The sequence below is a fragment of the Procambarus clarkii genome, chromosome 82, assembly GCF_040958095.1.
Source record: "Procambarus clarkii isolate CNS0578487 chromosome 82, FALCON_Pclarkii_2.0, whole genome shotgun sequence".
Taxonomy (NCBI): Eukaryota; Metazoa; Arthropoda; class Malacostraca; order Decapoda; family Cambaridae; genus Procambarus; species Procambarus clarkii.
In genome coordinates, this window is record NC_091231.1 from 1,514,666 (window position 1) to 1,532,213 (window position 17,548).

A 17,548-nucleotide genomic window follows, 5' to 3' on the forward strand; every position below is an offset into this window, starting at 1 on the left:
AGGAGGCTAGAGTACTGGGAAGATGGGACACCACAAGTGTAGCTCATCCTGTAACTACACTAAGGTAATTACACACACATCAAAAGGATTACATCAGGGGCATATGCAAGGCCAGCAAACATAAGAGCTGTCTTCATAAACTTGTGTAAGGAATCATTCAGAACCTTGTAAACCTCGTATGTCAGACCAATACTCGAGTATGCGGCTCCAGCCTGGAGTCCAATCTAGTCATACATCAAACAAAGTTTGAAAAGGTTCAGAGGTGTGCCATCACGCTAGTCCCCGAGCTGAGGGGTATGAGTTACGAGGAAAAATTTCTGGAACTAAACCTCACGACACTGGAAAACAGAAGAGTTAGGGATCGTCTCAAAGCCCTCCAAATGTACTCACTAGAAAGAAGACGAGAGAGATATCAAATAATATACACCTGGAAGATACTGGAGGGCCAAGTACCAAATCTACACAGTAAAATAACAACGTACTGGAGTGAACGACATGGAAGAAAATGTAGAATAGAACCAATGAAGAGCAGAGCTGCCATAGGCACAATCAGAGAACACTGTATAAACATCAGAGGTCCGCGGTTGTTCAACGTCCTCCCAGCAAGCATAAGAAATATTGCCGGAACAACCGTGGACATTTTCAAGAGGAAACTAGATTTATTCCTCCGAGGAGTGCCGGACCAACCGGGCTGTGGTGGGTATGTGGGCCTGCGGGCCGCTCCAAGCAACAGCCTGGTGGACCAAACTCTCACAAGTCGAGCCTGGCCTCGGGCCGGGCTTGGGGAGTAGAAGAACTCCCAGAACCCCATCAACCAGGTATCAACCAGGGGAGACATAATCACTACCAATAAATGTCTCAGAGTAATTGCCCGAGTAGATAAAGATATTATCTATAAAGATATTTAGCATGGGTGGTATGTAAATAAGGGGGACAAAGGTGGAAACTTAGAACCCAAATGAGCCACAGAGACATTAGAAAGAACTTTTTCAGTGGCAGAGTAGTTAACAGATGGAATGCATTGGGTAGTGATGTGGTGGAGGCTGACTCCATACACAGTTTCAAATGTAGATATGATATAGCCCAATAGCCTCAGGAATCTGTACACCAGTTGACTGACAGTTGAGAGTCGGGACCAAAGAGCCAGAGCTCAACCCCCGCAAGCACAACTAGGCGAGTATACATGCACAACAGGTGCTGCCATAAATAATAAGTGTGTGGAATTCTAGTGAAGATTTTCAACTACAATTGTTAAATTTTGACGATTCAAACACTGGTGTGAGCAATTTCTTTGTTGTTGATAACAAAATGTGCAAATTAGACTCTTTCATGGACTTTTTGATGAGGCACTCTTGCAACACATTGTAAAAGAAATGAACAGGTGGACTGCAACTGCAGTTGATTGCAAAGATTTACCTCCTTGAGGTTACCTTGAGGTGCTTCCGGGGGTTAGTGTCCCCGCGGCCCGGTCGTCGACCAGGCCTCCTGGTTGCTGGACTGATCAACCAGGCTGTTGGACGCGGCTGCTCGCAGCCTGACGTATGAGTCACAGCCTGGTTGATCAGGTATCCTTTGGAGGTGCTTATCCAGTTCTCTCTTGAACACTGTGAGGGGATTGCCAGTTATGCCCCTTATGTGTAGCGGAAGCGTGTTGAACAGTCTCGGGCCTCAGATGTTGATAAGAGTTCTCTCTCAGAGTACCTGTTGCACCTCTGCTTTTCAACAGGGGTATTCTGCACATCCTGCCATGTCTTCTGGTCTCATGTGAAGTTATTTCTGTGATTTCTGGTCTCATGTGATGTTATTACCTCCACAACTTCATATGAATAGATGGAGAGAGACTTATGTGGCACAATTATAAACCTTCCTGGCTGTAATGATGTTGATAGCACACCCAAACATGCTATACTGGAATATTGGAACAAGAATACTGTCATACCAACCCGTGTTCAACAAATTCCCATCAGCAGCCAGATTCCTGCTTCTCGTCAGATGGACACATTTTGAAAATAACAATATTGAAGATAAAAGTGTTAAATTTTGGAAAGTGAGGGACATTTTCAAGGACTTCAACGAATACAATTCTTTCTATGGACAAACACAAAAGATTGTAATTAACGAGTCATGTTGTTGAAGGAAGCGTTCATAAGCAGTAAATACCATCAAAGTAGCACAAGTGGAGCCTGAAAAATTCATCTTTTGTGACAGACAGGACTCATCATAGAAATTATCCCATACTCTGCCACCAATGTACAGTAGACGTATAATAAAAAAAAATTATCCACATTGATTTTCCTGGCACTGTAGTGAAGGCACTGATGGCACCATTGCTGACCATGGGGCACATTCTGTACACTGATAACTATTATACTGTACCAGCTCCATCCTGTCCACTTGCTTGCTTGAATGCAATGTGTGGAGTGAAGCCATGAAGGAAGCAAATGCCCTTGTTTGAACCAAGCATCGCTATTGGTGAATGTCAGTATAGGAAATCCGACAAGCTGACACTCAAGTGGAAGGAAGACATTAAGTGAACTTGCTAACCATGATTCACAAGGAAAACATGTTGGACACAGGTCCTAAAAATATTTTGGAGATGGAGCCAAGATACTGGTGTTATTCCTGACATTCTTCAAAGGATACCTGATCAATCAGGCTGAGACTTGCATGTCAGGCTGTGAGCAGTTGCATGAAACAGCCTGGTTGACCAGACCATCAACCAGGAGGCCTGATCAGAGACTGGGCCGTGGGGACATTGATCCTCTGAATCATCAACACGTACTATATATAAGACAGGTATACAGGGTGATAATACTGTACTGATGACAGCCACACATGGGTTAATCTGCTTTTTTATAACATCAAATTGTTTACCTAAATTACCTAAATACAGTAGCGCTTCCAAAATCTGGACTATACAAGTGCCATTGTGGGGAACAGAAGCCTGTACTCTGACATATCAAAGTCCCCAGTATGCAACTTGAAACAATTGCATAACTTCGTTGTACCTTTTTAACTGCTAAGTAAACCGTGCATCAGGTTAAGGGAAACATGCCAAACCATTCCTGTCCTGCCCAGGGATTGAACCCGGGTCCTTCATTGTGAGCCCAAGATGTAGACCAGTGATCCTGGCCTAATGCGAATTTGTTAATATTGTGCCTTTCATAATTTATCACCAAATATTTGTAAATTTTCTTACAGCAACAGCTTACAGCATTTTCTTACAGTGATTCAAGGCAAAATTTAAAATTAAATCAACCATGGCCACAACAATAACTACTTTCCAAGAATGTGCCCATTTAGGAAAATTATCAAATGTCAATTCTGAGCAACACGAACCCTCCGCTACAATAAGCAAGGAACACTTCACAAAAAGAGTCATTCAGTGTGACAGTCGAGTTTTGCTAAATGCATCGAAACAAGAGTTTCGACAACCTGTCACATTTGTCAACATCTCACCTTCAGAACAGTAGTTAGGGCTTGGCAACTCCAGCTGTTTCACGGCATTAGAGGAAAACGGCAAGCGATGCAGTAGATCTAAATCTGTCGAGAATAATAAGTTCCTGTTCAAAACTCCCTCACCATTAAGAGTGCTATGCACTCATTCTTATTGGTAAATATGGTAGAGGCACTGTTTTTTTTATCAGAAAATTAAAACAAAGTCTAAAACACAAATAAATAAGATTAAGAAATGGCGGAAGAAAAAATCCTTTTGCAACTTAAATACATAAGATTTCTTGGCGAGTATGCTTATTTCTTATACATCATGTTATGCAATGCACTGGGAATGTATATTGCCATGTATAAAGTTAATTTGAGCTTAATTTTATTAGAAAATGAAGATTCAAACATAATTTTTATTTGTAATATTCGATTAAATCACACTATCCCTCTTAGATATATAATCCCATACCCCCTTTAAAATAAATAATTGTCATTATTGTTATTGGCTATATTTATAATACTTAGGGTCCCCATTAGTACACTGGAATCATTCTCGACTCATCATCGGGAATTCCATATTTGAATCACAGAAGAGACAGAAATGGTTGGGCACATTTCCTATTGCCTAATGTGTGTGTTCATCAGCAGTAAATAGGTACCCAGGAGGCTCGTCTAGAATATAGGTACCTTGTGGGGTTGAATCCTGGGAAGGGTCAGTTGTTCGACCATGGGGCTGACCTCACTATAAGCTCTCAACTATAAGCAGGCGATGAGTCACAATAACGTGGCTGAAGTATGTTGACCAGACCACACACTAGAAATTGAAGGGACGACGACGTTTCGGTCCGTCCAACGACGTTTCGACGACGTATGGGCCAATAGGCCTGCTGCAGTTCTCATTACTACTATCCCCTACACCTGACTTTCCTCCTCAGCTCTCTCTTGCCTATTTAATGCCTGTCCCTACCTGTCCTCATCACAATCGACTTGAGAATGGTCCAGGACGGACCGAAACGTCGTCGTCCCTTCAATTTCTAGTGTGTGGTCTGGTCAACTCTCAACTATAATATGCCTTGCTATCAGCCTTCGAGGAACAATGCAGGATGTATACCCCAGCCCCTCATTTACTTCAGATATATTGATGACATTTTTGGTGTAATGGCAGGCAGAGAGGTAGAGGTCAAGCATTTTTACACATGTGCTAAAGGTGTCCACCAAGATTTGGGTTTTACAATGGAATCTAGCCCTAAGGAGCTATCCTTTCTCAACACCTGTGTACTCACCTAGTTGTGCTTGCAGAGCTTGAGCTTGAGCTTCAGCACTTTGGTCCTGCCTCTCAATTCTCAATTAACTGGTGTACAGGTTCCTGAGCCTATTGGGCTATCACATCTACGTTTGAAACTGTAAGAAGTCTGTTTCCACCACATCACTGCCTAATGCATTCGATTTGTTAACTACCTTGACACTGAAAAAGCTTTTCTAATGTCCTTGCGGCTCATTTGGGTACCAAATTTTTACCTGTGTCCCCTTGTTCGCATACCACTCATGCTAAATTGTTTATTAGAACTCCCCTAACTAATACTCTCTAATAAAATTATCAAAGTTAATTCCTCTGAGAATCCACTTGAGCCAGGGCCCAAGCAGATTCTAAAGAGAGCGAGCACAGCCTGCTGGCACGCAAGGCGAGAAGCAAAGAACAAAGACATCGCCTTCTTGAGAATCGGCGCACACAGTCGCGGATTTGTTCATTTCATGCATCGCACTATTGTGATTTGTGTGTGTAATGAAGTAAGGGTGATGAGGAACAGCTTATTGGCAGAGCCCAGGTGCACAGGGGAAGTGTGTAAAACCCTGATTTGTCTCTCGGAGAGAGTGCAGGATCCGTGTGAGGGGCAGATGAACTCCCAGTTGCAATTCTTTTACAGTGTTGTGGTACAATCGATTAAGACGCATCTGGGATCCTCTCAGAGGTAGGTTCAAACCCTCATCATGGCCCCTTGTGGATTTGTTCATTTGATGCATCACACTATTGTGATTTCTGTGTGTAATAAGGTTGTTAAACTATATGCCAGAAAAAATAAATGTGATACTAGGGAGATGAAATAAGCATCAGCTAAATGTTAAGAACAAATGGTATAACAGGAAGGTCAGATATGGCACGAAGTTACGATTGTAGTGGGTCAACAGAAATGGTGTGCAATGTTTCGGGAATTTACAGATACTGTAGGCAGAGATATGGTAATTATTAAGAGCAGCGCTGAGCTAGTAGAACTTGGAAGGGATACGAGGACAAAAGGCTGGGATGAGAATGGAGCGAAGGAGTGGTACCCAGCCACTCAAGCAAGCAGAGATTAAAAGCCAACAGTGCAAGAAGCAAGATCACTGTTATACAGGTCAGTACAAGTGAATCATGGATCATGTTTAGATAGCTACCTCAAGCTCTTTCCATCACAGCTAATCTCACAAACAACAGCTCATAGGGAGAAGGCTTTCCCCACAGATAAATGGTTAACCTCAGCAATATACCGTAATCCTTCTTTGTCCTTAATTTTCCTCTAATCAAACCACTTTCAATTTACACTGACCAATCATGTTAGTCATGAATTTTGTTCATGTACATGGGGATCAGCTTACATGTGTCCAGTAGTCCAACAGCCTGGTTGACCAAACGACCAACCAGGAGGCCTGATCGGAGACTAGTCCGCAGGGCCGTTGACCCCCAGAACCGCCACAGGGTAGCCACAAGGAAGGAAGGTAGATAGCTACACGACCACACTCAGAAACTATGCACACACACACCTTTGTTCCAGGACATACTGTATGCAATAAACAAATTTGGTAACTTGCCTGGAGTATACAGTACCTTAATATTTACAGCAATTTAGAATGGCTAAAATAGTAAACTTAAATTTTGTATCGATCATTGTAGATTTTAATAGGTAATGGAATCATTCATTCAAGGAATTCAAAGAATGATTCCTTGAATCATTAGATGAATTTGAAGGAACATCCTTCAAATATGAATTTTTACCTACCTATAAACCTCACCACAAATTTCAAAGAATTCTCCAGGACTTTCATAAAATAAAACATCTGGCAATTTTCCAATCTCTTAGGCCCTGAAAACAGCCACCATTAAAATTGTAAGATTTTAATAGAGCTTAAAGGGTCTACACAAATGCTGGCAACATTTTTCTTCAATTTCAGGCACAGTACTGTATTACCTCTCTTGGCTGAATTGCCTTTAGAGTACAGAAATTTTGACAGGCTCCCAGTTGCTAAGTCCGAGCCAAAGGTTGTAATGCACCAAAAGCAAGGAACATTAACCATAAGGCTATACTGTTCACATGCTTTAACATGTACAGTTCATGGAAACATAAGTGATAAGATAAACAACTGGTTCAAATTTTGGCTTCCATACAATACAATGCAAAAAAACATGACAGTTGGACAACCTATAACAACACTAGCTGGTGTTGAGTGCAAAATATCATGTATAAATACCACTACGGTACTTGATTACACTGACAAATGAGAACATTTCCATATCTGCTCTTGGCTCCCACCTGTTGTGTTATGGCAAGATTACACAATTTTAATTACAATTTTGTATATACAGTATTTACAATACTGTACGTACATTAATATAGACTGTATAGCATTGTACATTTACAAGTACAGTATGTTCAGTTATATGAATGGATATATCCACTATCCTGCTCACTCAAGAAAAGTAGCTATAATGCAATTATTATTGAATCTGTTAACATATCTACATTTATCATGGCTAGCAATAAACCTACTGATCAAAATAAAAAACTGACTAGCAATAACAGTTTAAGAAACCACAGAACCATGAGATAAGAGGATCTTATCTCATGGTTGTGTGGTTATAGTAGTAGTGTTCTCTCTCACCAAATGAACGAATGCACTCTCACACACACCCTAACTGGTTGGTTTGGCAAGGGCTCCAGGTACACAAACATCTCTGCTCTTTAAACACAACCCTACACACCACTAAATTATTATACTGAAATGGTTACATATAGCACTTCAGTGAGTCAGATATTCATAATATAGTACAATACTACTAACATTCTTAAACATTTTAATATTTATTAATTAATGCATTTCAGGTATATGTAGGTAAATAATACTCAAAAGCCTTAAATTCTCTGGGAGAGCACAGATGTGTTGACAACACACTAAATCCCAGCAAGACTACTGGTGTTTTATATACTCTACGTACTGTGTGCTATACATTCACTTTAGTCGCATCTTACCTTTTTCACTTTCTTCACTAGACTCGACAGACATACGAGCAAGCTGTTGTGAGGTAGATTCACCCTTGGCCTTCATCACAGTTTCATCTTTAGGGGGCCCTGCATTTAAAAAAGAAAAATAACTACATAAGCTAATTTTAGCTACATTCAATTTCCCATCCTTCACATTTGATGAACACACAGTAATTATAATACAGTAGATGAACATACCTTGTGGTAGTTTCTACGATCCACATCCCTGCAGCCAGGTCTCTAACAAGGCTTCCTGGTTGGTCATCTGGTCAACCAGGCTGTTGGACACGGCTGCTCGCAGCCTGACGTATGATCAGGTATCCTTTAGAGGCATTTATCGAGTTCTCTCTTTAACACCGTGAGATGCCAGTTATGCCCCCCCATGTGTAGCAGAAATGTTGAAAAGTCTTGGGCCTTTGATGATGAGAGAGCTCTCAATTGGCATACTTATTGTATACATATTGCACCTTTGGATTTCTGTGAGGCTCTTTTGCACATCCTGGCATGCTTACTGGTGTCATGTGATGTTATCTCCATGTGCAGATTCAGAACCAGTCCCTCTAACATTTTCCATATGTAAATTATTATGTATCTATATTGCCTGCACTCTAGAGAATAGATTTAGAACATTCAATTGGTCCCAGTAATTTATATGTTTTATAGAGTGGATTCTAGAAGCAAAGGATCTTTGTGTGCTCTCAAGGTCAGCAATTTTTCTGGCTTTCAATGGGGCTGTTAGTATGCAACAATATTCCACCCTTCAGAGCAATGTTATCTGAAAAAGTATCATTGATATGGCATCTCGTTTGAAAGGTTCTTGTTATCTAACCTGCCATTTTTCTTGCATTCATGACAGCTACTTTCTTGTGTTCTTTAAAAGGTTAGGTCTTCCAACATTATTACTTCTTGATCCTTTACAATGCTTTTTCATTCTACAGTGTGATTTGACTGTGGTATTTATATCTGGTCTCCGTTTTTATATTTTGTTTTCACCATAGTGCCGGAGCGAATCTTCTCTTCATTAAACATATTATCTGTGGCCTATTGAAAGACCTGATTAACATCAGAGTCCTTTACACTGTCTACTCACAAAAAAATTCTAGTGTCATCTGCAAATGATGATACAGTACAATAGTTTGTATCCTTGTCTATGTCTAATATAAGGAAGAGAAAAGTTATTGATGCAAGTACGGTACCTTGGGGAACTGAGTTTTTCCATGGTGGATGAGCCAGATTTTTTCCGTTTTGACTATTTACACTCTGCATTCTGTTTATTAGGAAGTTAAAAATTCATCCCCCTACTTTGCCAGCAATTCCTTTTGAATGCATTTTGTGCACAATAACACCATGGTCACATTTGTCAAAAGTTTTTGCTAAGCATGTGCATATTACATCTGCATTTGGAATTTTCTTCTAATGCTTCTGTGATTTTGTCATAGTTCTCACCTAGTTAAGCTTGCAGTGGTTGAGCTCCAGCTCTCTGGTCCTGATTCTCAACTGTCAATCAACTGGTGTAGAGGTTCCTGAGCCTATTTGACTATCATATATACATTTGAAATTGTGTATGGAGTTTGCCTCCACAACATCACTTTCTAATGTTAACTACTGACACTGAAAAACTTCTTTTTAATACCTCTGTGGCTCATTTAGGTACTAAGTTTTCACCTGCCCCCCCCTTGTTTGCATACCACCCATTCTAAATAGGTTATCTTTATCTACCCTGTCCATTCCTCTGAGAATTTTATAGGTGGTGATCATGTCTTCCCTAACTCTTCTGTCTTCCATTGTTGTGAGGTTTAGTTCTAGTAGTCTTTCCTCGTAGCTCATGCCCCTCAGCTTGAGGGCTCACCTGGTGGCATATCTCTAAACTTTTTCTAACTTCCTTTTGTGTTTGGCTATATCTAGATTACATACTAGAGCCACAAACTCCAGTATTGGTCTGACATATGAGGTATACAAGTTTCTGAATGATTCCTTACACAAGTGTCTAAAGGCAGTTCTTATGTTTACCAGCCTTGCATATGCTGCTGATGGTATTTTTTTATGTGGGCTTCAGGAAACAGGTCTGGAGTGTTATCAACTCCCAGATCTTTCACCCTGATTCCCGAAGGATTTTCTGTCTCCAATGTGATTTTCATAGTGGTTGAGTAATTGCAAAAGACAGGATCATCCTGCTCTGAATCCATGTTGATTTGGGTTGTAAAGTTCAATGAAAAATCTCAAAAAGTTGTAAAATCTCCATAAAACTGGAGATTTGATTCCTAATCACTCATTCAAAAACTTGAATTATGTGAGACCATAATGCTATGGGTCTATAGATTTTTGCCAAGATCTTACTACCTCCCTTGTGTAGTGGAGCTATATCTGTCAATTTAAGTGCTTCCAGAATCTCCCATATCCAAGCTTTTCCACCATATTACACCGAGTGCTAGTTCTACTGGAATTTAACATTTCTTCCCGAATACTGAATTCCAGGAGTCCAGACCCAGGACCGGGTGTATGGGCATGTTCTCAATTTCTCTTTCAAAGTTTTGTGAGCTTGTGTTAATAAGTTATATGGTCAGGGGGTTCGTATATTGTTCATAAAAAAGCTGCCCGGCTCTTTAACTTTATGTTGTTTATTTGGGTGCTAAACATAGCCTCATAATGGTATTTTAAGACAATAATTTGTTTCATCCTGTGTGTGTGAACCTCCCTTGTAAGTATATGTCCAATCCCGATAGAGGTTTTGGATTTTGACTTCACACACGTGAAAAAACATCTTGGATTTTTCTTTATCTCTTATATACTTTTCTGTTCGAATTTCATTTCCTCAGACAGGTATGATCACTTCAGCATCTACTCCATTTCTTCAATCTCATTGTTTAGATATATTTTTCTTTGTTGTGACAGAGACAGTATCTGCTTTAGCATTTGTGATTTTTTTTCCCTCTATTGTAGTCGTTTGCAATGTCTTCCTAGAGTGGTCGTTGTCCTGACCCTCCCCAGAGGTACTGTACATTCTTCACGCAGACTTTTGTATGCTTTGGCACCCAAATGCCAAATTCCTTGCATGGGAATTTTGTTATTTAATTTCACTATATACACACTTCATATAAATCTATACAGTATTTTTATCGACCATAATGAACCACCAAGTAATTCTGGTGGATGTGGTAATGAAATCCAAGCACAGTATACAGCCACACGCTATGAGCACACATCAGCAGAAGATGTCACCCGATGCAGCAAAATGCCTTCAGTCCACTACACATCACTAAGTCTAGCCACAACACTGCTATCATCATCACATTCCTATTACTAAATCATAAATATGAATAATTTTCCAAGTTTATTTTCTAAAGGAACATGAAGTCAAATGGCTTGATGAGTAGATAGAGGAAACCTCGGATGTATACTTCGAACTCTGCCTCCAACTGTGATCATCATAGCATTGTGTTCACAGATATCTGAACCTTGTACTGTACATCATTTTTATTTGTCAGTATCATCTATGACACTATAATTGCAAAATAACTGCAGTTAATTGCAGTTACTTACTTTATTCACAATTATTACATGGTGGTGTGGCCGCCAACCTGCACAGTCGTGCTGTAAGCTCCTGCTGCATGCACCATATGACAAAACTTGCTGAGAAACGAGACACCACGAGTGTAGCTCTCCTCCTGTAACTGCACGTCTTGGTTACTCTGGCAGTACCGAGGCTCTCACAGCCAGGAGTGACGCAAACCATTTTTTTTTTCAAGATGGCAGCTGTTTACTAAAGGCCTGAGGAACATGATGTGAGCCCTGTGTACCAGCAGGAGTTTTGAATTGTTCACTATACTGTACCTACAAACTAGTTTTTTCGGTGAGAGCAACCAATGGGGCCCCCCCCCCCAACTCTAAAATTTTGATAGCACAGCATGGTTGTTTTCTTTCCCATGCATTCTTTATATAAATCAACTGTTTCTACAAATATTATTTTTTATTCTATCTTAATGTCATCATTTCATTTATTCTTTCTACATTTCACTATATTTTAGGACATTATCTTACCTGGAGACCTGCTGGTTGCTGACCTGGGACTTGTGGCCCCCTTAAAAGAAACAGACACACTTGTTCTCCTGCGTACTCTTGCGGGTTGATGATCGTCGCTGTCCCAAAACAGCTGAAGAATAACATTCAATAAATAAAACTATTTTTGCTTCATTGGCGTTACACACACCTGTGACAAATATTAGATTTGCAATGGGAGGTGATAAGTGGTTGAATATTTATTTTGAGAAACAACATTCAGAATTGATAAGCTTGGTACTGTGTGTATAGGATCTATATCATAATATCTATATACTATAATGAGATCCAGAGTCAAACTGGACTTCTGACCTTGGAGTCAAATGTAATTCTGTACTGTACATATTTTAAGGATCTTACTCTGAAAATTTTTAGGGTTTTTTAATATCATTGTACAATAATGAATTAATAATACTTTTCTTTCTATGCTCCATAATTCAAATATGGAGCCCACCACAATTCAAATCGGCCAAATTTTCACATGGAAAGTTAAAAAATGTACAATTTTTAATTTATTCAGGTTTCCATTCACCACAAATCTCAGTACAGTACTGTATTTTGAATCTTTATTCAAGTATAGCAGTCGAAAGTTCAAACTCAAATTTATTCAAACTATGCAAAAATTTGAGTTGCTGGAATTTGGATTCTTACTGCAATTTCAAAGTTTAAGAAGAATAGGTCAAAACACATTTTATTATGGATTAAAAGTTACATGGCTAAGAAGCATGTGTATGTACACTTGAGAAAGGTATCGACATTCTAGGTGGACCTATGTTATGTGAGGTGCATTAAAAAAATAACACCACTAAAGAGTACCAACACATTTTACTACAATTTCCATAGTATGAGATCATACTGTGGTTCCCAAGAAACAAGCTACCAAACAGTCCCCAAAGTACAGTACCTGGGACCTCTCTCCACCCCCCCCCCTCAGCTCTGGATACACACAGGAACACCAGGGAACCAGGGCCCAGATTCACGAAGCAGTTATGCAAGTACTTACAAACGTGTACATCTTTCCTCAATCTTTGACGACTTTGATTACATTTAATAAATAGTTTCCAAGCACGAAAACTTCCCAATCAACTGTTGTTATTGTTATAAACAGCCTCCTGGTGCTTCAGAGCTCATTAACTGTTAAATAATTGTAAACAAAGTCACGAAAGATTGAGAAAAGATGTACAGGTTTGCAGGTGCTTGCGTAACTGCTTTATGAATCAAAGTCCAGGAATGGTATGTTATTCAAGGAGAGTAGAATAACACAATGGAATTAGAATGCTCACCATTGGGGGATTCATTACCTACAGCCTCCTGCCACAGATATCAATATTCCAGGCGAATTCTGGCAATTATAATGTCATACCGTCTACTGGATTTTAAGTGCTGCCTGTACTTGTAGTTCTCGGTTCTAAACAACATAATTCTCTACACTTGTGCTTTCTGCCCTACAAGTGTCAGTAACTGTTCTTCTGCCATCCCTAATTTCCTGAAATACTGTGGTTTTTGCAACAGATTAGAATGCCCATATCCAACTTAATTTCAGGCTTATCACATGCAGTTTTAGCTGCCTTGTCTGTGTCATCATGCTGGACAACATCCATGTGAGATGGTATCAATACAAACGTGACTCAAACTCTTGCTTTGTACTCACCTAGTTGTAATTACCCAAGTGAGTTACAGGATGAGAGCTACACTTGTGGTGTCCCGTCTTCCCAGTACTCGTCATATAATGCTTTGAAACTACCGACCATTTTGGCCTCCACCACCACCTCACTTAATCTGTTCCAACCGTCTACCACTGTGTACAAAAGAAAACTTTCTAATATTTTTTGCACCTTTGTTTCCTTAGCTTGAATCTGTCCCCTCTTGTTCTTGAGGCTGCTGATTTCAGGAGTTACTCTGTCAATTTGGTCAATTCCTATTATTATTTTTATAAGTACAGTAGTGACCCTATCACCTCTTTTTCCTCTATCTTCTAGTTTTGGCATATTTAACGCCTTGAGCCTCTCCTCGTAACTCTTGTCTTTCAGTTCTGGAATCGATTTTCAATAATGCCTTTGCACCTTTTCCAGTTTATTGATGTGCTTCTTGAGATATGGGCAGAGCTTGGGGCACCATACAACTGCTGCATATTTCAATTTTGGTCTGGTTGATACTTGGTTGATGGGGTTCTGGGAGTTGTTGTTCTCCCCAAGCCCGGCCCGAGGCCAGACTTGACTTGTGAGAGTTTGGTCCACCAGGCTGTTGCTTACAACAACCCACAGGCCCGCATATTCACCACAGTCCGGTTGGTCCGGTACTCCTTGGAGAAAATTATCTAGTTTTCTCTTGAAGATGTCCACGGTTGTTCCAGCAATATTTCTTATGCTCGCTGGGAGGATGTTGAACAACCGCGGACCTCTGATGTTTATACAGTGTTCTCTGATTGTGCCTATGGCACCCCTGCTCTCCACCGGTTCTATTCTGCATTTTCTTCCATATCGTTCACTCCAGTATGTTGTTATTTTACTGTGTAGATTTGGGACCTGGCCCTCCAGTATCTTTCACGTGTATATTATTTGATCTCTCTCTCGTCTTCTTTTCAGCGAGTACATTTGGAGAGCTTCGAGACAATCCCAATAATTTAGGTGCTTTATTGCATCTATGTATGCCGTATATGTTCTCTGTATTCCCTCTATTTCAGCAATCTCTCCTGCTCTGAAGGGGAAGTGAGTACTGAGCAGTACTCAAAGACAGCACAGCACAAGTTTGGGTAAAAGTGACCATGTCTTTTTGGGAATAAAGTATGCAATGCGTTATAAGCTGGAAGAAAATAAGGAGGTTGAAGCAGTTGAAAAACCAGACTTCAGGAGAGGACATTATGGTGACCTTAGAAATTTTTTTAGTGAGTATAATTGGACAGACTTGATGCTAGGCAAGGAAGTGAATGAGATGTATGGCAAGTTTTGTGAAATATATGATAAAGGCACAAAAAAATTTATACCAAAACAGAGATGCAGAACTAGGAAACAGGATTGGTTCAATAGAAATTGCGAGAGGGCTAGAGACCGAAAGACACAAAAATGGAATCAATACAGGAAGAGGCCGAACCCCCAAACATACCAGCGATACAAAGATGCGAGAAACAATTACACGGCAGTGAGGAGAGAGGCAGAAAGAAATTTTGAAAAAGGGATTGCGGACAAATGTAAAACAGAACCAGGTCTATTCTATAAATTCATAAACAACAAATTGCAGGTAAAGGATAATATTCAGAGGTTGAAAATGGGAAATAGATTCACGGAAGATGAAAAGGAAATGTGTGAAACACTAAACGAAAAGTTCCAAAGTGTGTTTGTACAAAATGAAATCTTTAGGGAACCAGATACAATAAGAATTCCAGAGAACAACATAGAACACATAGAGGTGTCTAGAGACGAAGTGGAAAAAATGCTCAAGGAGCTCGGTAAGAACAAAGCAGCTGGCCCAGATGGCGTTTCACCATGGGTTCTGAGAGAATGTGCATCTGAGCTCAGCATTCCACTTCACCTGATCTTTCAGGCATCCCTGTGTACAGGAATCGTAGCAGACGGGTGGAAACAGGCTAACATAGTTCCAATCTACAAAAGTGGCAGCAGGGAAGACCCCCTCAATTATAGACCTGTATCATTGACAAGTGTAATAGTGAAAGTATTGGAAAAACTAATCAAAACTAAATGGGTAGAACACCTAGAGAGAAATTATATAATATCAGACAGACAGTATGGTTTTCGATCTGGAAGATCCTGTGTATCGAATTTACTCAGTTTCTATGATCGAGCCACAGAGATATTACAGGAAAGAGATGGTTGGGTTGACTGCATCTATCTGGACCTAAAAAAGGCTTTCGACAGAGTTCCACATAAGAGGTTGTTCTGGAAACTGGAAAATATTGGAGGGGTGACAGGTAAGCTTCTATCATGGATGAAAAATTTTCTGACTGATAGAAAAATGAGGGCAGTAATCAGAGGCAATGTATCGGAATGGAGAAATGTCACAAGTGGAGTACCACAGGGTTCAGTTCTTGCACCAGTGATGTTTATTGTGTACATAAATGATCTACCAGTTGGTATACAGAATTATATGAACATGTTTGCTGATGATGCTAAGATAATAGGAAGGATAAGAAATTTAGATGACTGTCATGCCCTTCAAGAAGACCTGGACAAAATAAGTATATGGAGCACCACTTGGCAAATGGAATTTAATGTTAATAAATGTCATGTTATGGAATGTGGAATAGGAGAACATAGACCCCACACAACCTATATATTATGTGAGAAATCTTTAAAGAATTCTGATAAAGAAAGAGATCTAGGAGTGGTTCTAGATAGAAAACTATCACCTGAGGACCACATAAAGAATATTGTGCAAGGAGCCTATGCTATGCTTTCTAACTTCAGAATTGCATTTAAATACATGGATGGCGATATACTAAAGAAATTGTTCATGACTTTTGTTAGGCCAAAGCTAGAATATGCAGCTGTTGTGTGGTGCCCATATCTTAAGAAGCACATCAACAAACTGGAAAAGGTGCAAAGAAATGCTTCTAAGTGGCTCCCAGAACTGAAGGGCAAGAGCTACGAGGAGAGGTTAGAAGCATTAAATATGCCAAAACTAGAAGACAGAAGAAAAAGAGGTGATATGATCACTACATACAAAATAGTAACAGGAATTGATAAAATCGACAGGGAAGACTTCCTGAGACCTGGAATTTCAAGAACAAGAGGTCATAGATTTAAACTAGCTAAACACAGATGCCGAAGAAATATAAGAAAATTCACCTTCGCAAATAGAGTGGTAGACGGTTGGAACAAGTTAAGTGAGAAGGTGGTGGAGGCCAAGACCGTCAGTAGTTTCAAAGCGTTATATGACAAAGAGTGCTGGGAAGACGGGACACCACGAGCGTAGCTCTCATCCTGTAACTACACTTAGGTAATTACACTTAGGTAATTACAAGTGATTTGAAGAGTACAGTACAACCATTGTGATGGGATCCCTGGATTTAAAAGGGATTCTCGTAATCTATCCGATCATTTTTCTGGCTGACGCAATATTTGCTTGGTTTATGCTCCCTAAACGTTAGGTCATCAGACATCATTACTGTATTCCCAAATCCTTTACATGTTGCTTTCCTACTATGGGCAAATTTGATTGTTTTGCACCCTGTATTATGTTTAAGGTCCTCATTTTTACTGTACAGTACTTGAGAACCTGGAATTTATCACTGTTACACATCATGTTATTTTGTGTTGCCTAGTCAAAAACTAGGCAACACTAGTTGCCTAGTCAAAAACTTTATCAATATCTGCTTGAAGTTTTTCAATGTCTTCAGCCGAGGTAATTTTCATGCTGATTGCAGGCGATGAGTCACAATAACATGGCTGAAGTATGTTGACCAGTCCACACTAGAAAATGAAGGGACAACAACGTTTCGGTGCGTCCTGGGCCATTCTCAAGTCGATTGTCAATCTACTTGAGAATGGTCCAGGACACACCGAAATGTCGTCGTCCCTTCATTTTCTAGTGTGTGGATTGGTCAACTTCATGCTGATTTTTGTGTCATCTGCAAAGGATGATACGAAGCTGTGACTTGTATTTGTGTGTATATCTGATATGAGAATAAGGAAAAGCAGTGGAGCAAGGACTGTACTCTGAGGTACAGAGCTTTTAACTGCGCTTGGACTCGATTTTATATGATTGACTGTTACTCACTGTGTCCTGTTTAACAGAAA

At 39.9% G+C, this 17,548-nt stretch overlaps 1 protein-coding gene across 18 annotated transcripts in view; it reads right to left on the minus strand.

Annotated features, from left to right (window-relative positions):
* The window catches only part of LOC123764254 (ATPase family AAA domain-containing protein 2), a 184,430-nt gene that overhangs the window by 142,119 nt on the left and 24,763 nt on the right, over window positions 1–17,548 (minus strand). For 9 of the 18 annotated variants that reach the window (XM_069315765.1, XM_069315763.1, XM_069315760.1 and 6 more), the window contains exons 2-4: window positions 11,778–11,889; window positions 7,728–7,826; window positions 3,460–3,543 (exon numbers count right to left, since the gene is read on the minus strand). In XM_069315765.1, coding sequence (XP_069171866.1) covers window positions 3,460–3,543; window positions 7,728–7,826; window positions 11,778–11,889 — 295 coding nt within the window. The remainder of the gene's footprint in view (window positions 1–3,459; window positions 3,544–7,727; window positions 7,827–11,777; window positions 11,890–17,548) is intronic. The other 9 variants (XM_069315762.1, XM_069315776.1, XM_069315771.1 and 6 more) reach the window with 1 other exon arrangement.